The 23,238-nt window shown below is 49.2% G+C and overlaps 2 protein-coding genes across 5 annotated transcripts in view; one reads left to right on the forward strand and one right to left on the reverse strand.

The window, feature by feature from the left end:
- LOC6531068 overlaps positions 1-8,072 on the forward strand; it is a 44,389-nt gene extending 36,317 nt beyond the window's left edge. The window contains exons 2-8 of one of the 2 annotated variants that reach the window (XM_002091866.3): positions 935-2,588; positions 2,647-2,841; positions 3,502-3,667; positions 3,741-3,894; positions 3,967-4,112; positions 4,172-4,385; positions 5,781-8,072. In XM_002091866.3, the coding sequence (XP_002091902.2) occupies positions 935-2,588; positions 2,647-2,841; positions 3,502-3,667; positions 3,741-3,894; positions 3,967-4,112; positions 4,172-4,385; positions 5,781-7,858 (4,607 nt within the window). In that variant the 3' untranslated portion in view covers positions 7,859-8,072. Of the gene's footprint in view, positions 1-934; positions 2,589-2,646; positions 2,842-3,501; positions 3,668-3,740; positions 3,895-3,966; positions 4,113-4,171; positions 4,386-5,213; positions 5,338-5,780 lie in introns of those variants that run through there. The other variant, XM_015197323.2, reaches the window with a different exon arrangement.
- Positions 8,073-13,456: 5,384 nt separating this feature from the next.
- LOC6531069 lies at positions 13,457-23,004 on the reverse strand. 3 transcript variants are annotated; one of them, XM_015196259.2, is made up of 7 exons: positions 22,657-23,004; positions 18,708-18,857; positions 17,511-18,652; positions 17,042-17,443; positions 16,563-16,853; positions 16,373-16,473; positions 13,457-15,826 (listed from the first exon to the last, which is right to left on the reverse strand). In XM_015196259.2, exons 2-7 carry the CDS (start codon positions 18,848-18,850, stop codon positions 15,668-15,670), a joined length of 2,238 nt encoding a protein of 745 aa, XP_015051745.1. In that variant the 5' UTR covers positions 18,851-18,857; positions 22,657-23,004; the 3' UTR covers positions 13,457-15,667. The 3 variants fall into 3 exon arrangements, with proteins under 3 accessions (XP_015051745.1, XP_002091903.1, XP_039227996.1); XM_002091867.3 differs by having other exon boundaries at positions 16,563-16,847; positions 18,708-18,860; XM_039372062.1 differs by having other exon boundaries at positions 18,708-18,860.
- Between the last annotated feature and the right edge of the window lie 234 nt (positions 23,005-23,238).

Consider the following 23,238-nt stretch of genomic DNA (forward strand, 5'->3'; position numbering starts at 1 on the left):
CCGCAGTTGTGAGCGCATTTGATTAATTGAACCGTTTGTGAGAAATGATGAGCGAGCCACGGAATGTTCATGCCAATTGCCGTTGACTCGGGTCGTTGTTCTGCCATGTTGCAGCAGTTGCTGCCTGCCAGCCTGCCTGCAGTTGCCTCATGTTGCCTCATGTTGCTTGTTGCCTGTTGCCGCTTTGCTGCTTGCCAGTTGCCTTGCGGTTTTAGCCATGTTGCGTTGGCATATCAATTCACATGTCAGGCCGCCAGGCAGGCGAACAGCAGCAACCTACTTATTTATGCAGCAGACCAGGCCAAGTAACTCCACCACCAGCACCATCACCATCACCAGTTCCAGCTCCGAGCACAAGGCTTCAGCTCCAACTTGGACTCGGAGCCAGAATGCACACACACTGACTGATGGCCACGTTCTGACTGCAGCTCGTTGGCCATGCATCCTGGGGCTAAACAACTCAATACATCAGCTATAACCATGCCGCACCGTTCGCCGTTCGCTGTTTGCCCCGGCATAAATCATTTTATGCAACAAAATGATGGCAAATATCGGGGGATTACGAGCATGTGTGCCGCGCAGGCCCATCAACATTGCAGCACCTCCAATCGCCTGGGATCGATTGGGGTTGGGTCTCCACAATGACTTGGGGTTTGGGATTGGGAGGGGGAGTGGGAGTGGGAGGGGGTCATTAGACACCGCCCACTAGCCACGCGCTTACGAGGTTAAGAACTCGTCGAGACTTTTCATCCAAATTAGTCATCACCTCGTTGTTTGCTTTCATATAAAAATTGCGTTCTAAATTCATTCGTAGCTCGTGCTCGTTTAATACCTGCGCAAATTATGCTGCATTTTGTGAAAAAACGAGCTGTTGTTTTAAGTGTATCGTTTCCTAGCACTTTATACTAAAGTTCCCATTATTTTCGCATTGCAGGCAGCTCCACCGAGTTGGCACCCTCACTGCTGGGCATCTACGACACATTGACAAACAGCTTTGCCGCGGGGGGCGTGGCAGCTGCTCCCACAGCGACATCTCACGAATCGAAGGCATCCAGCAGCGGCGACTCGACGCCCAAGAGGAGCAACAGTAACTGCAGCAACAGCAGCAGCAGCAGCACTGCCTCATCCACTGGCAGCTGCTCGAGTGTACCCACCAGCGATGACCAGTCCGCCAGCTACACGCTAGCCGGCTCCAGCAAGCATTTGAGCCACCAGGAGCCACCTGCTCCGCTGGTGGTTGCTGGACTGCGGGACGAACCGGATGGCGCTCAGTTGAGCAGGTTGGTGCAGCGCCGGAGCCAGGAGTCGCAGATCCACGGCAGCAGCAGCAGCATAGCCTCGAGTGGCGGCAGCAGTCGACGGGGTAGCAACATTCGCATCCTTTCGCCCAATGTGCACCGCATCATCACGCACTCGGATATCCAGCCAGTGGAGGCGGTGTCCGCGGAGGCACTGAAACAGCACCAGCAGCAATCCCAGCGGAGTCCCACCCACGGCCGGTACATAAAGACCGGTCATAGCGGAACACCACCGGCCGCTAGTTCCACGCCCAAGCTCAAACTGTCGCACATACCGCTGTCCAAGATCACCGGCAAGTTGTCCACCCAGTCGGGCAGCGAACTGGTGTCCACCTTCGATTCCAGCAACGAGTATCTGAACTCGGTGGCCTTCGCCGCCTTTGAGAAATCCAAGCCGCAGGACGAGGATCGCACACCAACGAACAAATCGGTACCAGGCACTCCCTTCCATTTCGATGGGCATCCGTTTCAAGGACGCAAACTAACCCTGCCCCGCTACGATTCCCAGCAGAGCATCAAGCTGATCGAAATGGAGCAGCTGGCGGCCACCAGTGCACAACTGCTGCATGCCAAGCCCGCCACGCCCGGAACTCCGGCCACGCCCACGCCCAATGCCACAAAGCCCAAGGAGTTCGTGTGCAGTGAGCCACTGAGTCCCGTGGATATAGTGGCCACCATTAACTTTGATCTGGTGGCGCAGCATATGGAGCGATTGACGCTGGCGGATCCAGGAGATCTGGATCCACGGGCGGAGCTCATTGAGGCGGTGAACAAGACACTGGTTAGCAAGCCGCTGGTCAGGAGCTCCTCCGCCGCCTGTGCCTCCACGATCTGCAGCTCACCGCTGCTGACCTATGCCCGCACCAAGAGCTTGGGCGCCAAGGCCAGCACTCTGGGCGGCGGAGTGCCTCTCAAGCTGCCCACTGCCGAGCAGCTGGCCGAGCTGGAGGAGGCCAACAAGCTGTCGGCGGAGAGTCTGGACAGGCTGACGGATATCAAGCCCAAGTTTGCCGCTCGCCTCAGTGAGCTGGCCAGGCTAAACAATCGCCCACTGTCCTCCTCCTCCATTTGCTCCACCTCCTCCAGTTCCAGTTCCGGGTCGGACCAGCTGCTCAATGGCAAACTGACGGCCACTTCCTACCTGGCCAGCGTGGAAAGTCTGGCGGAGAGCGAGAACGAGCTGGGCGACCAACACCATCCGCCAGCGATGAGTGTGCTCGAGAAAACCTGCCTGGAGATCATCGACTCGGAGCGCAGCTTCGTCGAGGATTTGGGTCAGGTCATCAAGGGGTAAGTACTCTCGCAGCTCTACTCAGGATCTTTAGGATCTCACAGTGTATACTTCTAGGTACCTGCTCGACTGGAAGGAGCGTGCCTGTCTGCGCGTAGACGAATTGCAAATACTCTTTGCGAACATTGAAGAGATTTATGAATTCAACTCGATGCTTCTGCAGCGACTTATCAACACGGGAAGGGATCCCGGTAGAATTGCCAGGTGCTTCATTGACCTGCGCGATGGCTTTGATGTGTACACAACCTACTGGTGAGTGGATGGTAGAGTACTCGTATATCGGTCTTTACAAGGAGTAGTTTGGGGAGTCCTTGGAACTTGCCTATTATTCATTGAGTTGAATAATGATGGTGGCTTACGCCTGACCTAGTTGGGTATTCTGGCCAAGATCTTCACTCTCTGGCTTGGCGTGTTCGCGCCATCTTCGATACTGTTGTTTGTGGCCATAGCCTTTTGCCAAGAACGGTAACGACGACCAAAGCGATCTCGATAGGCTGGGAGTTAGCAAGCAATAGGCTAGGAGTTAGCAAGCAATAGGCTAGGAGTTAGCAAGCAATAGGCTAGGAGTTAGCTAGCAGCATGACACGAAACAAAACGCCACAAAACGCCAGCAATGCTGATGTCGATGACGATGGCGATGGCGTCTCTTGGCAATCCAAGCACGCCATGTTCCATTTAAACGCGGACGTTTACCTGGCCGCGTTGCCAATTTGGAGAGCGGGATGCGATGGCAGCGGTTTGATTTGTCGCCTCCAATGACACGCCGCATTCATCATCGTGCCTCCCACTGCCTCCAAACTGCCCAATACTGACCACACTGCTCCCAGCGACTGATTTGAAATTCAGATTTAATGCTGCCGACCATGATGAAGACCTAAAGCACATGTCATAAATCGCGATTCCTCCTTACAGCACAAGCTACCCGGAAGCCATATCGCTGCTGACCAAGTTGCTGCAGGCCACGCACACGTACTCACTGCTCGCCTCCACGCAAAAGCTGCTCCAACATCGCCTGCCCCTGGGATCCTATCTGCTGAAGCCGGTGCAGCGCATCCTCAAGTACCATCTGCTGCTGGACGTGAGTGTGGTCGATCCGAGTGGGTGATCCTTAGTGACAGTCCTTAACCATATAACCTTTGCATCCCAAACAGAGTCTGCGCAAGCACTGCGATGTGAAGGAGGTGGTCGAGGCGCATGTGATCATGCGTCAGGTGGCGCACAACATTGACCAGGTGAAGCGAAAGCAGGAGCAGCAGAGTCGCGTCAAGGAGCTGTCCGGCATTCTGGACGGCTGGCTGGGACCAGGTGAGTGTGGGAGCCACTTATGCCACTTATAATCTCCGCCCCAAACTAAACAACTTCCCTCATCCTTCACAGAGCTCACTGTCCTGGGAGAGCTGCGCCAAGAGGGTCTGCTGATGGAGCAGCACAACAAACAGCGCCTGGTACTCCTATTCGCCACCATGCTGATCATCACCAAGCAGAAGGAGGACGGCCGCCTGCAGTTCAAGACATACATTTCGGTGAGTTTGTGCAGATCCTTCGATCCATGAGCTATCTTCGTAATGCAACAATCTTGCAGCAAAACAATCTGATGCTGAGCGAACACTTGCCGGGTGAGCCGACCAGCTTCTATGTCATACCCTTCGACGAGCCGCGCCATCAAATCAAACTGACGGCCCGGAATCGTGACCAGAAGCGCATCTGGACGCAGCACATCAAAGGTGTCATGCTGGAGAAGCTGGACATACCGATGCGCGCCAAGGAGCTGGTCTATCAGCTGGGCAACGAGGAAGGTGAGTTGAGTGCTTCCCACTTGGCCAACTTGGTTAGCTCGGCTTAACCGCGGCTTGGCTCTAGGGCTCTTGCTGTCTTAGTTTTTTATACTTTGTTTTACTTTTCGTTTTACCCCCCCTTTGCCCACGTTTTTGTTGTGTTTCTTTTTGTCATGTGGCCAAAACACTTAACGATTTGGATTGGGGACTGCACGAGATGATGAAGTGCCCAACAGTTATGCACATGCGGGTACTTGTTATAGTTGGGTAATGCCTGTCGGCCGGGAAGAAGGAGAGCCACTCCGCAAAAAGTGCAGGAAAAGCTAGTCTTTAATAATAAATCTTATAATATAAGGAATCTAACCCCAACTAATAACTGAATACGGCATTAAACGTAGTTTGAAAGTATAAACCTAAACCATTTGTACAAGAAGTGTGCTTTAACCATAAGTTAAGCTATAAAGGCTGGTTAAGTAAGAAACATTTTCTCGCACTGCACCCCGTTTGGCGAGGCTCTCCTTAATCCCGACCACATGGAGGACTTATGATTCGCACGCTCCAGCTGCGACCAAGTGACATAACCAAGTGGCAAGCGAGTCTTTCTAGCTAGCCTTTCGCCAAAATCGTGCCAAATCTGTCGACGCCTCGGCGGCGCATTGATTTATTACTTGGAAGTATTACTTGGATGTAGGAGCATTTTAATTGCGAACCACGGGCGCCCACTTTCCTGAATCGTTGGGTGTTTTTGGCCCCACAAACTAGCGTGCTTAGTTGGTGTCCTACTCTCGTACTAATTCCAAATATTGATCTAACTCTACTCTACGAAATGCTATATGTTTACCGTTGTAGTACTACCAGTGATGCATTCTAAAACTAAACACCCCAAAACCAAGAAACGAAAAAACTTTGACTAGAGCTTAAGGCGTTTTAAGGCTAAATACCCCACACCCCAGAGACTGATAACCCAACAAAACAATAAAACGAAAAAACCAAAAATAAAATCCGATCAGACAGAAACTAAGGGCTACAACTAGTTGTTTAACAAGCTATATCGTAATCGTAGTGTTCGCTAAATGTAACTCTCTGGTGTCCGAAGAGCCTAGTAAGTATTGCGAGAACCGTACTTGGATTGCTAGCTTTAATTGGCCGTCTAACTCGAACGGGGTCTGTGTTTTGTTTGCATGCATCCTAACCCTGAACACATAATCGTACTGAGAACGCCACTTACTAACCAGTTAAAACTAATCAATCAAACCCAATGACTGCATGTTCCACAGCTGACTGATACCCTAGAATGCATTCGCACTGGTGTTTTTGCTTTTCGCTCACAATCTCCCACCACTCACCCCCCACCGCTTATCATTGCCTGTGAACCACTGAATCAGACCCAGACTAATGGATTGTCCTTAAACGCAGATCGCACGCCAGATCGCAGCACCTGGAAGTGGAGCCTTCATTCCGGAAGCAACTCGACGCCCACATACCTGGAGCGTAGGAATGCCTGCCGGCGGAGTGAGATACGGCAGCGGAACTCCAAGTTCAAGCGGAAGACGGTGGCCAACTCCAGTTCCTTTGACAGCTTCAATGAGTCCCTGGAGCAGGAGGAGGAATCGGTTAGCCAGGCGAAGCCCTCAAAGCCTCTGGCCAGAAACAACAGCCTGGACGATACGGCACTGCAGAAACTGGCTGCTGCCATGCGATATCGCAAACGGGATGCTGCAGTGAAGGAGGAGACGAAGACGCCGGTCAAGGAGCCGGAGTGTAAGTGCAACCAGGATGAGCGGGCGGAGGAGTGTTCCTGCATTCTGCGGGATCGGGATCAGCGCAGTCGCAGTGCCAAGTCGCATTCGCCCGTCTTCAGCTACAAGGCACTCAAGGAGCGCAGTAAGTCGGTTCCCCGGATCGGTGGCTTCAGCTTGGACGAGGAGGCGGAGAGGGAACGCGAACAGGACGAGGATAGTCCCGCCTCTCTGCGGGGAAGCAGACCCGATCTCACAGAGCGCAAGACCAAGGGAAAGGGATTCTTTGAGGTCAAGCAATACAATCACAAGACGATGCCCAAGAAGATAGCCAACTTGAAGAAGCAACGAAGTAGCACCACCAAGAGCTGCTCCAGATTCTACATGGATCTCAGCGAATTCGATAGCAGCAGCGCCACTGTGCTCAAGATAACCGAATCCACCGAGGAGCTGCGTCCAGACGGGGAAATCGAACTGGCCCAGGAGGCCGCCACTCTGGATGATTCCACGCAGGATCAGTATTACAATCCGGATCAGGAGACCGAATTGCTGTCCCCAGCCGAGAAGTCAAAACGAGATGCGCAAATAGTCCTTGACTTACTGAAAAACAACAAGGAATTCGAGAGGATATACAACAAACAGCAGAAGAGGCGCGAAAGTCCAGTGAGTCCCGATATAAGTCGTGGACCCATCCTGCCGCCGCCACGCCCACCATCGCGATCTCCACCACCCCTGGAATTGGAGGAGCAGAAGAAGAAAACAGTCGAAGAGGTGGATTCAGTGGGCGAGGAGCCCATCTACGAGACTCTGCTGCGCAATGTCCATGTGCCTTACAAGTTCTCACCAGTGATGGGGCGAGCCAAGTCATCGCAGATGCTGAAGAAGAGATCGAAGACTGCCCCCGCAGCTTCGCGACCGGAATCGGACTACGTCACCCTGGTTTACTCGCCCGAAGGCGTTCTGCAGCGAGTGGGCGAGGAGACAGTGCAGCGGGATAGCTGCAGTTCCTCCACCACTTCGACATCCTCGAATGGATCAGGATCCACGTTGAAACGCGACAGCCAGAGCACGGTGATCAATCTATCCATGGAGGCGGTGCAGGAGCATGGATCACGACCCTTGCCGAAGAACTCCGTTTCGGGATCGGAGAGTTCGCTGCTGCCGCGAGCCCTGAAGTCCATAGACAACCTGAGCATGGCCTTCGGACGCTCCAACCGACCGCCGGAGCGCCGGGTGTCCGATGTCAGCGAGATGTGCCGGCAGAGTGTGCTGCATCGCCAGGGCAGCGAGGCGGTGGGCGAGAGGATGGCCCACGTGGACTACGCTGATCCCAAGGCGCTTTTTAGCCTGGGCGTACTCAACCACTCGGAACGGGACTCGGTTTTCTCGCTGACCTCCTCCTCCAGCGACAGCATGTGCGAGCAGCAGCGCAAGCGATCCGGAGTGGAGCCGCCAGGCGCCACCTTCGAGTACGAGCAGCAGGTGGAGGATAGCCTGGAGAACGATTTCCGCGACTCGGCCATTTACAGCGATGACAACGAGAAGCGTTCCGGCGACTACGATGTCCATCTACGTCGTCCCAGCAGTCCGCCTCCTCCGCCGCCTCCGCTGGGACCACGTCCCCATCAGTCTGCGCCACAGATTGCACCCAAGCCGCCCAAGGATCAGCTCATCCAGCAAGGATCGGGCGTCATCGTCTGCCAGTCGGCCTCGCGCAGTTGGGTTCTGCAGCAGATCGAGAACTTCAACAAGTAGGAGGATCCTAGTGATGCACAGAGGAGCCGTTGTACACGACCCATTGCCATAAATGAAATTCCTTTATTATTTCTACATGTACATAGTTCTAAGTGTCTGATACACACTTTGTATGCAATGCTAATCTTAGATAATCTTAGTCGACTGTTTTATATTTAGAGCTTAGTTGCATAAACGCAGAGTCATTTAATAAAGTTCGTAATCAATTTGAAAATTGTAGAATACTTCTTTAGCACTGTGAATTTGAATTCGAAACTTACACGTTATTTGACATAACTTGACAACATTTGACATTATTTGACATTACTTGACATGCTGCTTGTGGTAAATAAAAGGCAATGTAAAATTGAGCTTACAACAAAAAAGAGCTTTTCCCCTTTTGAAACGTGGTTGAAAAGCTCTTTTTATAATAAACGATAAAAACTGCCCAAAGGTATGCAACTAATAATAAACATTTAAGTACGGCATAGGCTGCCGAAAAGAATGCAATAAGAAAGCTTCAATTCTTAAGGGTAAATAATTTAAATAAAATTCTGAGAATCTTATTTTAGGGTTTGCTTTTCACTTTTATCGCGTTTGCAAGCACTTTGAAAATTTAAAGTCAAAAATGGTCAATACCCTTAAATAATATGGATGCTACCTCTTATAATGTGGTTTTGTTTATAAGATATACAATGATTTATTATTAAAAATCATTGTTCAATGTCTTTAATTATTCTAAGCTAACTTGAAATCCTTTTCTTGCTAGTTCAGATTTTTCCCCGTATGCCTTAATAAATAAAAATTATTATAATAAAAAAGTTCACATTAGTAAGCAAAACTCTCTCCTATTGCTCGAAATCACGACTGGCAACAGAAAATTATCATAATTTATCTGATTTGAATGTTAATCCTGTTACCTGCTAAATGGTCTGATTGACAATCACTCGCCTGATAATTACGAGAAAATTAAATTTATAATTTGAATGTCAGCTTCGTTGAGGCGAGTTCCATGACGTAATCCACTTATACAGACCGGAATATTTTTGGGTGGCAAATATACGGCTATGCAGCAGCTTTCCACTGATTATGCACACCATTTTGACCATTTCTCTGGAGGTTCCGCCATTGAACAATGATGAAAATCAGACGGCCATGTGCCATTGGCGACCGTAACGTCAACGTAATCTGCCGGAAAATTAAATGCGATGTGCGATCCCCGCTCAGTGCACACATAACAACATTGTGTCAACACGGTTGCTGTTTCCACCTACAAAACGACAAAGAAATCCACGTTAATTTGCGTCTGCATAATTCATGGGCCAAATGACCGTGCAATTATGAGTCGCCCACTCAAATCCACATTCGTGCAAACAGTTTAAACTATTTAACGCAATTTCCAGTTAGCAGAAGTTCAAGAGTGCCATTCGTCCGCTTCCATAACATTTGGTTAAATTGTCCGAGCGACCTGGCCGAATGTCCTTGACAGTTGCATGCACCTAATGGCGCAGACCAGGAGCAGCAGGATGCAGCTGATGCCAGAAGGCCAAGCCGGGTTCACAGCTCATTTCAAGGGGGCAAGGTCGAGTGTCTGGGCCAAAGAACAACTCCATTCAATCGGTTTGCAGCTGAGTTTTCCAGAATCATGAGAGCTCCCATGGTTTTCCTCCAACGCCCCAAGCATTTTACCAATCGTGAGCTGACTGCATTATGTTATAACCCCGTTGGCATAGAGGTTGCCTTCACTACTTTCCTGTGCCACTGACATCGCAAGGCGAGCAGCTTACCTGCTCACTGTTAGTGAAGACAGGAAAAACACACTAACTTACACACAGAATTTCAATTTCTTTGACACGTTTTTGTTGCCCTTCGTTTGCAAAACGCTCAACAAGTGCCAGGATGCCGAGCACTGGGGCCCGAGTATCTACTACAGGCTGACATGCACTCGAAGAAAATCTATGTTCCCAAGCTCACGTATTGGTACTTAACCCAAGCATCTTATGATGCTTATTATAAGGAAACTTAACTGGTTAATATGAAATTACAAAGTTTTCGACTTGGTAGATATGAGTTATAGCTAATTACACACAAAGTAAACCTTTTCTTTCTTTTAACTTTCACTTGAATATTGAATTGAAATTTTCCAACTAAATAAGGCTATAATTATTTCAAAAAACCGAGGGTTCGCTTTCTTCTGAGATATGTCCATACATTTTGAGCTTTTTAAGAGCATTTTCAAGCCACTAAAGATTACTTTTATAGGAACACCATAGAAAATGATATATATGATTTTAGCTGAGTAAGTGAATGATTTATGTGATTTTCTCTGCTGGAAATACCACGCAACGAGTGCGAATTATGATTGATTGGCAAAAGTAATTAGCCAAAAGTACATAGTAGCACACTGCACTATTTTTCGCAGTGTAACTGAATATTGGGAGTGTAACAGACAAGCTTTGACTTTTATGGCCCCCGGAAAATCTCGCCCCAACCCCCCTGAACCTGCCATTCTGGCACCCCATTTGAGCTCCCTGGCCACTGCCATGTCTGTTCGCTGCTCGGAAAACTCGGGAAAAACTTTAGCAAATTGCCATTTTGGCATTTAGCTGCAGCAGGAGGAAACGGCACCCCGCCGCCAGTTTTCTTACATTTGAGAGATTATTTTGTCGTGGCCCTTTCGCTTTTCGCATTTAATTCCCTTCACCCTTCACCCTTCGTCCTGCCATCGTCCTTTACACCGCCGATCGAAGTTCGTGGGCCACAGTCGAAATTCCGCTTGTAATTTGCATGCCGCGAGTGCCACACCCACTCGCCCAAACACACGCGCGTCCGCCCCTTTTCGCAGCTCTTTACGCATTTTCGTATCGTTAGGATACCCGGTGACTTTTTGCGGCCTGCCCGCCAGCCGACGAAGAATAAACAATGCCCCAGCCCCACCGACGACAACTTCCTGTTTCCTGCGCCACGCAAATTTCCAAGCAGATCCTGGGACCCACAAACATCAACAGGCGGGCAAACAACCCGGCCAACCTTTTCTCATTTCCTTTGTAAGCCCGAGCGTAGAAGTCCTCTATATATAGTATGTAGAATATGGGTACAGGGTATGGGTATAGTAGGTATAGTATAGGTGTAGGCGCAACTTGTTGCTGTTGCCTCCCAGCTATCGCAAAAAGCAATTTCATGCCAATGCGATGAATTGACAGCGACAGCAGGAGCAGCCAGTGCTCGCTGGATGGCGAAAGAAGCGACCTCGTCTGCTGCCGCCGGCGTTTGATCCTGATAACCCAGCACACACGGGCGGACAGGTGTACCATATGAGCAGGAGGAGCAGGAGGAGCAGGAGGAGGAGGAGGAGCAGAAGGCGCAGAAGGAGCTGGTGGAAGAGGTGGCATAGGTGGGTCTATCCGTCCAATCCATTCCACATGTCCAGCTCTTCATTACGCTTATGGGGCAGGACGCACGACGGACTCATCCGGTGGCGGTGTACGGCCACTCACATCCTTAAATGCCACTAACAGGGAATGGGTTTTTCTGCTTTTACAGGATACATGATATCCGTTTCTTATTTGCACATTTTCTGAACAAATGAAAATGTAATAAACGAGAGAGAGAGAATAATGGCACTAAGTTTATTGGAACATAATGTTTTAGGTCACTATGTTTATTGTTTGCTATCTAAATATTATAGTTTTTAACAAAATATATTATAATTACAAGAAATTACATTATAATTACTTAACCACTGAGCCAAGTTCATATCGTCAAGTTCATTCCTTAATTTAGCACCTTTTAAATGGCTTTCAAGAATCTCAATTTATTTGCGTTACTACAGTGACAAGTTGGCAGCTAAGTTATTGCTGCCCCAGTGAAATTCCAGAACTTTGGTGTCCAGCCTAATTGGCATGCTAATGCTAGGGTATGCGGTATGTCGACATGGCCTTGCCGCCATTTGTTTACCTAGTCCCTCGTTCCGCCGTGCAAATAATCATACTTCAAAGGCAATAAATCGTTATTTAAATTTCATTTTCCACACTGCTTAAAGTTTCATTTCGTAAATTTCAGTTGCGTCGCCGCTGCGGCAATCCCTGCCAAGGATTCAGCTGTATCCTGGTGGCTGGTGGCTCTTGGTAGAGGCAGTGGGTGGAAAGTATGCTTTAAAAATTCGGCTTATTTGGTTATGAATCCCCCGAGAGTGACGGCTGGCGGCGCGAATATTTCTTCATCTGCCATGCGAGAATACCTGAGTGTTCGCTTGTTCGCTTGTTTGTTTGTTTGTTTGTTTGTGTGTCTGAGTGGCCCGGCCCTTTTTTTTCTGTTTTTTTCTCTTTTCTTTCTTTTTTGAGCTGGCTTGGCACTAGGCACACATCCATACATTCACAAGTGTGCAGATGGCCAACAGCTTTTGGCCCTAAACAAAATTGTGTGTACTCTGGCATCCTTTATGATCCCTTTTCCGGCTAGCTCTTAAGGTATTGCCTCTGCGTTGCGGCGGACAGAGTAATCCGTTTGGAAACGTAAAAGGATAATGCAGTGTGTCGTTATCCCATGTGCTATACTCGTATAATCGATGGGGCAGATTCGAGGTGGGTTGTGGGCATGGCTGTCCAGCTTCTTAATAACTCATACCTGTCCGCGTTTAATTAACACAATATCCAAGCCAGTTTAATTGTGCGCCTGGCATTTAGCTCCGCGAAATATCCCAGCTTAATGGCTCAGTCTTTAATCGATTTTTGTCGACTCGATTATGATTGCAATGCGGGCGGAGGGGCGGGGTCATGGGCCATCCTTGGAAACCCTCAATGACTTCCGCGCCCCAATGCCAACGTTGCTTATTTTCATAAGAATTTACACTGCCCGGGGGAGGCTGGTGCTGATTAAGGAATGACTGCGCCCGCTCGGCGATATTCATTTAGGCTTGTTTATTGAACTTGGAATTAGTTTGATTTGGTGGCCACTGACTCCGCGAAGGACGCAGGACGTAGGACGAAGGACGAAGAAGGTGAAGCGACACAATCCACGCTCAAAACGAAACCATTTGCATGATGATCCCGGGGCGGCAGCCACGCGGTGCGTTAAATGTAATAAAATAAGCTCATTAAAATTATGAGAGCCAGCAGGTGGCGGGGTCGGTGAGGCGACTCAAAGTTTCGCCGATAAATCTGGAAGAGAAATCTGGGTTCTGGTTGCCATGCCATTATCAGGAATGCCGCCGAGTCCACTGATTTTGGGCCATCAATCAGAGCCGGATTGTCAACTTTTCAGCAGCTCCGCACCGACATCTTCGTAAGTTAATTACGGCCATCCAGCGACTGTCGATTGATTCTCCGATTCTGCGATTCTGGAATTCTCGGAAAAACCAATATTGTGTCCGGAGTGTTTCGGGTCGCAGGAGCGTGAAATCCGGCCAAGTTTTGGGTGCGATTGACAACAAGCACTTAACACATTTCTACACCCGCCCCCCCGCTTTAATGAACCACAAGTGCACAACAGCTGAGGGGCTGAGGAGGGCAAGACATCAGTATTTCAGGAGCAGTCGCATCAGTTGGCATTGAATTTGCGGTTGCACCCCGTGACCCCTGACCCCTGACCCCTGGGCCCTGCAAAGGAAACACAAGTTAGTTACAGAGCGTCCTTGTCCTTTATTTATCGAATGAAGAGATCGAGTCGCGACGGAAAGGGAGACAGGATGGATACGGAGGTTTAGGTGGAGGTGAAGGAAAGTTTCATACACCAAACAAGTAATCGGATTTTATCTCCGTGTACTCTAATTAATTTGCTTTTTCTGCAGCCTCATCTCGGTGACAGGCAAAAGCGTACAATTGTGGATTATATACTATGCAACACAAAATTGATTCTCTTTGGTGAACATTCCCTTGAGTTGTACAGCGCTGCTTGGCTTTTGTCTTTGTTTGGAAAAATATATAAATATACATCGATCTTTACACATATGCATAGGTATATATATATATATATACGTATTTATATATATATATATATATATATATTGGTATTTGTTTGGATATCTTTATAGCTACGCTTTAGGCCAATTGTTATGGTTAAGTGGTTGCGGTACAATTTGCATCGTTATTAAATGGCATTTTACAATAAATTCGGTGGGAGTTCATAGCTGGCTCTGTGATTCGATTGTGGATTCCTCAGCAATTTGATTAGCAAATCAATTTAGCAGCGACCCAGGCGCACTCGGCGTATGCGCGATGCAGATTGCCACAGTGCGGCTGCGAAATATTTGAATTTATTTGAATTTTCGCGTTGCGTTGCTCTGCGTTGCGTTGCGTTGCAAATTAAAACTTTCGCCGTAGCAACTTTCTGTTTTGTTTGCTAAATGTTAAAAATGATAAAGTGCACTCGACAGAAAGGCGGACGTGAAGGATGTGAAGGATGTGAAGGATGCGAAGGATGTGAAGCGGAAGGAAAGGGGTAGAGCAAACATGAGTGCACAGCCGTCGAGTGCTCGACTTTTGGACGAGCCCGGAACGGTCCAGGTTCCATGGTCCTGGGCCAGGACTTCCATCCCACTCCCATTTTGGATCCTCGCATTGCCCCCTTTAATGTGTAAGTTTGCGTATGAAAATAGTTAGAGATACGTTTGGTTTTCGCATTTGCTTGCCTTTCGCATTTTGTAAAAGGTATTTTTCAAATATATAAGCGTATGAGTTCAGAAGTGTTAGAAGTTCCATCCGAGCACGGTCGTAAATTTATATATATGTATATGTGTATATGTATCTAACTCTAAATATATATATATATAATGTATAATGTATGGTAGGTACACGTAAAGATACACATCAATATACTCGTAGTAACGTCTGAGTGAAGTACTTTGATTAAATGGTATTCCCTTTAGTTTAGTTAAGTTTTGCTTGGTTTTTTACTTTGTTTTTTTTTTTTTAGTTTTTGGCTTAGACTAACAACAGTCAACATTCAACAGTCATTCCGATATGAGATATTCGTCAATTGGAAGAATTTCTTTGCGAAGCAGGTGGAGCGTTTAGTAACCCTAGCCTAGACAATAAACTTATCCCGAATAGAGGTCACGTGTATATGGTATGTATGTACTACATATATATGCTGCTTATGGCCACTATGTGTATACATAAATCAACATCTATAAAGTTTCTCTCGTCCTGTGGGGCCTGCTCCTCAAGCGTTTCAATTGACAGCGCATTATTGGAATTGAAGTTATTCGCATTGGAACACATATATGTTATGTATGTAAGTATGTATGTATATGTATATGCAAGTACGCATTAAAAAGTACACCTATAAATAAATAGTATCTGCACACTTTTTTCTTTTCTTTTTTTTTTGGGTTGAAGGCTGCACACGCCTCGCTGGATCGCTGGCATGTTGGATCAATCATCATGGCTTATCAATCTGGCCTTCGTCACCCAGTTGGAGGAGCGTCTGGTGCCGATAAGCCGATCCAAAAACATCCGCCATAAACAAAGACGACTATCGCCGAATCTGGAGGCCTGACCACAGCCAATGACTTGCCAGAAAAGCCAGACCCGAGCCGACATTCAACTTTTAATAAACGCAGTTCCACAAAAGGAGATGAACACATCTCCGCCTCGTTTCCTTTGCGGTCCCCATGTGAATGGCATTTGGAATATTTTCCAGCCAGCCACCGCAGCCCTCGCAGCGTTGCTTTTGATAAAATTCTCTTTTGTATACAGTTTTGTGGCATAATTTTGTGGCCCAGGAATGCCGGGCGATATAAACGAAGACATCGAGGTTGGCTCAGCACATGTGATTGGGTTTCGCCCGGTTTACATCTTTACATCTTGACATCTGGACATCTTTACATCTCTATAGCACATGCAGATTCTCGCAGCTCTTCGACTTGGAGATGTCGCTGAGGCAGATCTTCTGTAGCAGCTCCTTGGCCAAGTGCAGCGATATGTGGGTGCGAGAGGTCTTCATCTTTGAGGCGGTGGCCTTCTTCTCACGCTTCTCTTTCAGCCGCATCTGTTTTTTAGAGGGTTTAAATAGGTTTGATTAATTAAAGCGTATGGCGCACATTACAGCAGAGATTGATTGCTATAAAATGCTAGATAATACAGCTTTCCTTCATAAATGTTTTAATTATATATATGCAAAGATGTCTCTTTATTAATTTTACAACCTAATCAACTAGTAACGGAAGTATCCTGCTCCGCGTTAAGTAACAATGCCCAATCACCCAATCAAGTTAGCTGACCGAGTTTCCTTCGGCCCCGCTTACCGCACCATTTTCATTAATTAGTGAGCCGATCCGGAAGCAGGCCCAGCGTAACCCCAACCCAATCCCCAACCCAATTCCAAACCCAAACCCTGCCCAACCCAAGCCGAAAAGCAAGCCATCCCGCAGCAGCGTGGTAAATCCATTTAACTCCATTTCCTGCACAATTTCGCCATGCATCGGTGGGTTGCGTGTGGTTAGCTGCTTGCCCCAAAGACCGCAGCCGAACCTCTGCCCCACTTTGCGCCATTTTGCCCCACTTGCCACAGCTTTTCCACCACCTGCAAACTCACCTGCTTCAATATGCCGACGAGCAGCTCATCGACGTTGTGCTGTATGCCGCTGGACGTCTCAATAAATTTGGCATCGCGTGAGGCGGCCAGGGCTTTGCCCTCTTGGGGTTGCAAAAGTGAAATGGGGTTGTGGAATGAAATGAAATCAAGCCATCATAATTAAGGCACACACCACCCACACCCAACTTACCCTGCGATGTGATAAGGCGAGCGCGAGCCAGATCCGCCTTGTTGCCCACCAGGATGACGGCCTTGTCCTTGGTGTAGTTCTCCTGCCACAGATAATTGATGATTTCCTCCGCCACGCGAAACGAGCTGCGGTCAACGACCGAGAAGACAACGACACAGCCATGCGGCTCGTATGTGGAGAGGGAGTTCTCCACGCTCATCTCGACGCTGGGATGATCGATGAAGACCATGTCCGATTCCTCATCGTCCAGCAGCACGCTCACCGTCTTCTCGCCGAACTCGTCGTCTAAAACTCAGATCAGAATTAAACTCTAAAGACGACAGTGGCAGCCGGGAAGCTAGGGGTCGGGCACACACATAGGTTCCAGCTAGGGGTTCACTCGGCGGCTACTCACTGCGCTCTGCGTATCGTCCCCGAGGTGCCATAACCCGGACCATAACCCAGACCATAACCCGGACCCACTTTGGCATACAACTTACCCAGGCTGGCGTCATAGGTGTGCATGTACTCCGACGTCATGAACTGATTGACCAGCGCCGTCTTGCCCACGCCGGCATCGCCCAGCATCACGACGCGATAGCGGGCGGGCGGCGGCGGATCCAGATTCTCCGAGTCATCCGGCGTCGCTGGGAGGGAGTCCACATTGGCATAGCCCGCTCCGCAGCAGCTGCCCTCGAAGGGGGAACGCTCGCTGGCCCGGCTGTTCGTCGAGTTGACGCTGGTGTTGCTGCGCGATCTTCGCGAGATTATCGAGTCGCCGCAGTTGACCACGTTGCCCTTGCTGATGGAGAAGTGGCGCAGGCGGTAGAGGTCATCGCTGGCCCGCGGATTGTACGGTCGCTCTGGAAGGGAACAGACGCGCGGACGAACGTGGTCGGGAACTGAAATGGATTGCAGATAGATGGTTAGGGATATTTATCAATCGATGTTGAAGATTGGCATTCTCACCTGGCAACTCGAGGAAGTTCGATGTTCTGCGCTGGCGACCGCGATTGGAGCTCTGGAAGGCCAGTGGTCCAACATCGTCGTTGGACACGATGGAGGCATTGGAGCAGGCGCTCTTCATCGACTCCCGCGAACTACGCCGACTGGCCAGATAGGCTAGACCACCTTTGGAACTGCCGCGGCGACGCGGCTTGTGCTCCACATGGGCCTTTGGCTTGGTGGGCTTGCAGCCACTTAGCTCGTGGTCGGCATCTTGGGTCAGGTCACTGGTGGATTTGCGGTAGCGCAGTGAGACGACGCTATCGGAACAGGTACGATCCAGCGTGGAGTGGGAGCTGTGGAGCACCTGGTAGCCGGGATTGGAGGTGATGTTGATGGCATGGCGACGTTGGCGTCGCAATTGCGGCTGTCCGGCCTCTTGCTCCGTTTCCGGCTCCGTAAAGCTAAAGCTGGTGGTGGTGTGGGTCACCATGGTGCTATTGGTGTGCTGGGTGCCCGTCTCGCCGGATTCCATGGACAGCTGCGTGCAGTCAGTGACGCAGGAGTCGCGCTTCAAGCCATAGTAACTACCACCAGCCGATCCCGATGCCGCTCCTGCAGCCGCACTAAGATTTCTGGCCTCAATCTTGCTGATCACCGGTAGTTCCCATTCATCCCGCTGCCGCTTGTTGGGTGCCCCTTGGGCGTATCCTCCACCACCTCCTGCTCCGCCCATGGCCATAGCCACTGCCATGCTCTCATCCACGCCGGTTGTGGTCAACTGGGGCACCGGATCCAGTGGGCTCTTTGTTCGCATTAGCTTTTTGGAACCCTGTCGCCGTGGCGAACTGGGCGGATCGTAGTACAGGGCGCCATCGTCCGGTGAGATCGGCTCGTAGTACTCGAACTTTCTGCCGTGACTGGGACTCACTGCATCGAAGACGAACTGGCACTGGGAGTTCGGACTGCGGGCCGTGGTGCATCCACTGAGCAGGGAGGCCGAATCATCTATCGATCCCGATGGTGGCGTCTGATAATAGGAGCTGGGCGTGGAGCTACTGACATCATCGCAACTGTCCTGGGCAAAGGTGGTGGTGATCTTGGGACTCCTCGGCGTATCGTAACCCCCATAGTTATAGCCCGACGTCGGACCACCATGGTATTGCCTGTTTTGGGTTGTGGCATCAAACTAATTGGTCGCGATTTCATTGTGGATCTCACCTGGGCAGCTTGGGCGTGGCTCCTTTGCAGGGCAGCGGATTGCTGGCAGCTCGAGCAGGCACCTTGTGGTGCGAGGAGTGGGTTTGGCCATAGGATCCTCCACCGACAGCTCCCTCGTCCCAGCTGCGCTGTTGCTGGGCCATTTCACGACTACTGGACAGTTAAACATGAATTACTCAGTGCACTTGGAGGAAAATCTATACACAATCAACCATATCTAATATATACCTAAAATAACCATATATGTAACTAATCAATTGAGCATTCAACATCTTGATAAGAGTTTATTAATAGAGTTAAGTAAGATAGTTTGGTAAGTTAGAAAACATGTTCTTAGTGAATCAATTTATTCCTGTGCATCTGGTGGGATGATGAAATGAGATGAGATGAGAAGATGAGATGGTAACGCGTCGCTGATGGCCAACTCATGTGTAAATATCATGGGCCATTACTCATCCTCATCATGCACACACACAAAAGTGCGTCCTGGCCATGGCCCAAACGGGGCACAAAGTAAACATAATTTATGGCTTTATCTGTATTTAATCAAAATAATGAAAAGCGGACCTTAGCAGCCGAGCCAGGGCACTATAACGCCCACAAGTCCGTTTAGCCAGCAAAACGGGGCGACGACTGCTGTGGCCGCAAGTCATTTTCCGACTTTGGTCAGCTGGAGAGACAGAAGGACAGGAAGACATAGATGCCCGGGGAAGTGCTCTATTTGGCCAGGCAATTATTGTTAAATGTGTGCGTTCTCCGTCGGATGGTGGCGTAAGTGGCCGCCCCTATTATAGCTTCACATCCCCAACCACCGAGTCCATCCAACCACCCAGCCACCCAACCACCCAACCACACCCACAAGCTGTCAGCACATTCACACACCACGGGATGCTAACTTATGCAAAAGTTGGCAACAATCCGCTTGCGGAAAACTTCATGTTGCTGTTCGGGGGGCGGCAACAAAGTTCCTCTAATGGGATTTGCCAGCCACGACGAGTTTGAGCTGCAGCCACTAACTGTTGCCTACATTTGGGCGCCCTCGGACTTGATTATGCCGCCAGATGGATGGATGGCAATGGCCAAGTGTTGGCCATTTCTTTAGCTCCAATTGAGAAAGCCGTCAAGTGGCTTTCCCCATGCACAGGGGCTATGTTTGGCCAGCACTTAAGTTTTACGATGGCGGAACATCCCATGGCGATTGCTGCACTTTTATGCTCCCGTGCCTCATTGCTGTTGCATGCATATGTTGCACTTGCCGCTGCTCCTGGCCATTCACTTGGCTGTGCCCCCGGGGACACGTGGCTCGTTCGAATTTCCACTTGCTACTGCTGCAGCAGGCTGTCTCACGTCCGAGCTGCGGGCCATTATTATCTATCGTGTGTACAAATAGCCCTGACACCCACACACACACACAACACACACTCTCCCATGCAAACACACATCCATATGCGTGAGTACGTGCCCATACGGGAAAGCAAATAGTGCGGAATAACCGTCGTTGAATACCTGGCAGTTGTTTACCTGTTGGATGCGGACCTTCGTGGTTTTTGCCACTCGGAACTCCACGCCGTGTAAAATTTGGTATATTTTTTCACGATTGAATCTCCATTTTGTTCAGTGAGTCTACGTTTGTTTGATTCAACGATTTAACACATGCCACAAACTGCTATTCACATTTCATTGTTGCTTTGTAAATTCAATTGAAAAGCACCAAGGTTGCGAGGAGTTTTAGTCTGTAACTCAAAAGTGACTTAGATTGCCTGGAATTAATTTGAATGCATATTCATGAACTGAAAAGTTGGACGTTTAAAAGTTTATTCACTCAAGTCCTTGAATCTTTGAGACAATCTTTTCGTAAATTCCACTTACAAGGCATCAATTATTCGAGTAATTGATTCAAGTGTTTAGCAACTTGTTGTTTTCCCTACCACTGCCACCTCTACGCTTTTTTCCCTATACCCATAAATTTTTTTCTTTTTTTTTTTTTGCTCGTTGTATTTTGCATTTCACGTAATATAATGGCGTGTTGCCACCGCAACGAATCGACCAATGGGGTTGGATTGGGAGATTGGTGGATTGGTGGATTGGGGGATATGGTTCGAGGATGATAACAAAAACGTTGACGGAAAAGTGGCCATGAGTCCAGTGGCTCACCTGACCCACGCCATCTTGCTCTGGCCAACAGGCATTTGGGCATGGCGAGCATCTGCAGACAACAAATCAATAGGAATATCTGTCGCTTTCGTTTTCATTCTCGGTTTCGTTCTCTTTGGGCGCATTCAAGTCCTCAGCAGTTAGCAGTTAGCAGTTCGATCCGCATCGGTTTTTTTCAATGCGGAATTGTGTATGCATAAAGGCCAACGGAGCTGGCTGCCTTGGGGGATTTCTTTTCTCTCTTCTTATTTTTTTTTTTTTTGGCCAGCTTATTGTATTAGACCTGGGTCCTGGAAGGTGGGACAGCCCGAGAAAAGGTAAGCTTGTGTAAGATAATAATTGCTACAGATTTGTGAATTATAAAGGGAAATGTGAGTCCTTTCCGAGTCCTGGCAGCCCATGGAATTATTGATGGATTCCATTGACTTTAAACCGAACCGACTGGGCGCCACCTGACTGTGGCCCATAACTTATGCATGGCAGGGCGCGATGTGTGGATAATTTGAATGGGGTTAAGCCCCATTTGCATATACAAATGCCAATGCGTGGGGGGGCTTCAATCAGGTTTATGGCCTCGGGTTCGCCTGCACTGGCACCTCTTCGCTTTTCCGCCTTTCCGCTTTTCCGCCTTTCTGCTTTTCCGCTTCTCTGCTTCTCTTCGCTTTCCGTTTTCCAACTGCGGCTCTGCTCCGGCTGGCCATCATCATCATTCCGGATTGGAGTACAAGGTGGCCAGAGTAATGACTCTTCCTGCACGGACCGTCATTAAGTTGCAGGCCTCCATCGCGTCATAAAGAAGTTGGCGGGACAACCCTTTTGTAAACTTTGCTTGTAATTAAGCCCGCGCCCGTTAAACGCATACTTAACACCACCCATCCAGCCCCCTATATTCCGCTACCCCCCTGTCCCCACCCAAGCTGATGGGGCACATTCGCCCCCCTGTCTGTGCTGTAAAAATAAACTGAGTGTGTGCACAACACAAACAGGGAAAGTCCATAAAACACTTAAGATCTAGGAGTATGTATATGGCGGGGTTGTTGGTTGAGGAATGGGGAGTTACTGGTTTTGGGCTGGTCAGTTCGCAAATTACAAATCCTGGCCAAAGTCACGTCGCAAGTTGGTCATTAGCCGCCACTTGAGTCCCGAAGCTCCGCCCACGCATCGATTTTATTGCAACACATAATTCTTGAGGCCGTGGCCATTTGTGCAAATCTCATGTTGATGGCATATTAAGTGACCTCCGGGCTGTTTTTCAAAACCTCCCAGTACCCCCTCCCACTAAGCCACCCAAACGAGCAATCCGCATTTGGTGGCCCCAAGCGCCTGCCAATTTGCACTTTAAACGGCCGGCGGGTGGGCACAAAGTGATGTCGTTGGATAGACAGAAACAGAAATGGCGCAAACTTACGTGTAATTAGACGCGTCTGGGCGCGAGGATTAGCAATTAAGCGAATGTCCTGTGAGCGCAACAAGTGCCGTCGCCGTAGGAGAGGGGAGAGGGGCATGCAAAAAGGACGAAGTGGCGTTGAAAGAGACACAGGACACGAGTAATCCCAGCTGGGGGTTGGAGGTTATGGGTGGGGGGAGCTTAGTACTCTAGTACGGGGGTGTGGGTGGCAATTGCCGTTTGGGGGCAAAGTGAGAGCAGCGCATAAATCAACATGTCAAATCGCAGCTTACAAAGTGCCGTGCAAACACACACACACAGACACAGAGACACAGAGGCACACAAAGACACACACAGATCTCGCGCTCATTTGAACACACACACCCAGCTAGAAAGACTGAAACTCACTTTTACTCCGCGTGCTGCATTACAGTTTAATGTTTACCATTTTCATCAAATTTGTCGGATAATTCGGTCTGTTATAGCAACTTGGCTAATTGTTTAACGCCAACAATGCCACCACGACAAGCACCAGCACACCGATACTGGCACACCATCACAATCACAAACACCATCAGCAGCACAAACACTAGCACAACACACCACACAACACAACACAACACACACCGACGAGCAACAGTTTGCACGGCCAGCCGCTCGGGGCTTTCTGCACTTCCGTTTCCGCTGGCGACTGCCGCTCTCACCAACTTCCGCCCGTTCGAAGCTGCGGCGGCGGCTGCTCGAGCTGAACTGTGTTGTCCCCCGAATTGTTGGCTGCCGTTTTCCTGGCTCCCGATTCCCGTGCATCCGAAGTGCTGGAAAAGCTCCGATGGCCGAGCTTTTCGCCGCCTTCCAGTCGGCTGGAAAATGGAGCCGACTGGAGCTAGCGAATGCAATGGATAGCACTGTAGTTGCAGCAGATGATTGGGAAATCATCTAGCGGTTTCATCTTATATAATGCAAATGTCAAACAATGTATTTATTGTTTCA

This window comes from Drosophila yakuba, chromosome 2R (assembly GCF_016746365.2).
Source record: "Drosophila yakuba strain Tai18E2 chromosome 2R, Prin_Dyak_Tai18E2_2.1, whole genome shotgun sequence".
NCBI lineage: Eukaryota > Metazoa > Arthropoda > Insecta > Diptera > Drosophilidae > Drosophila > Drosophila yakuba.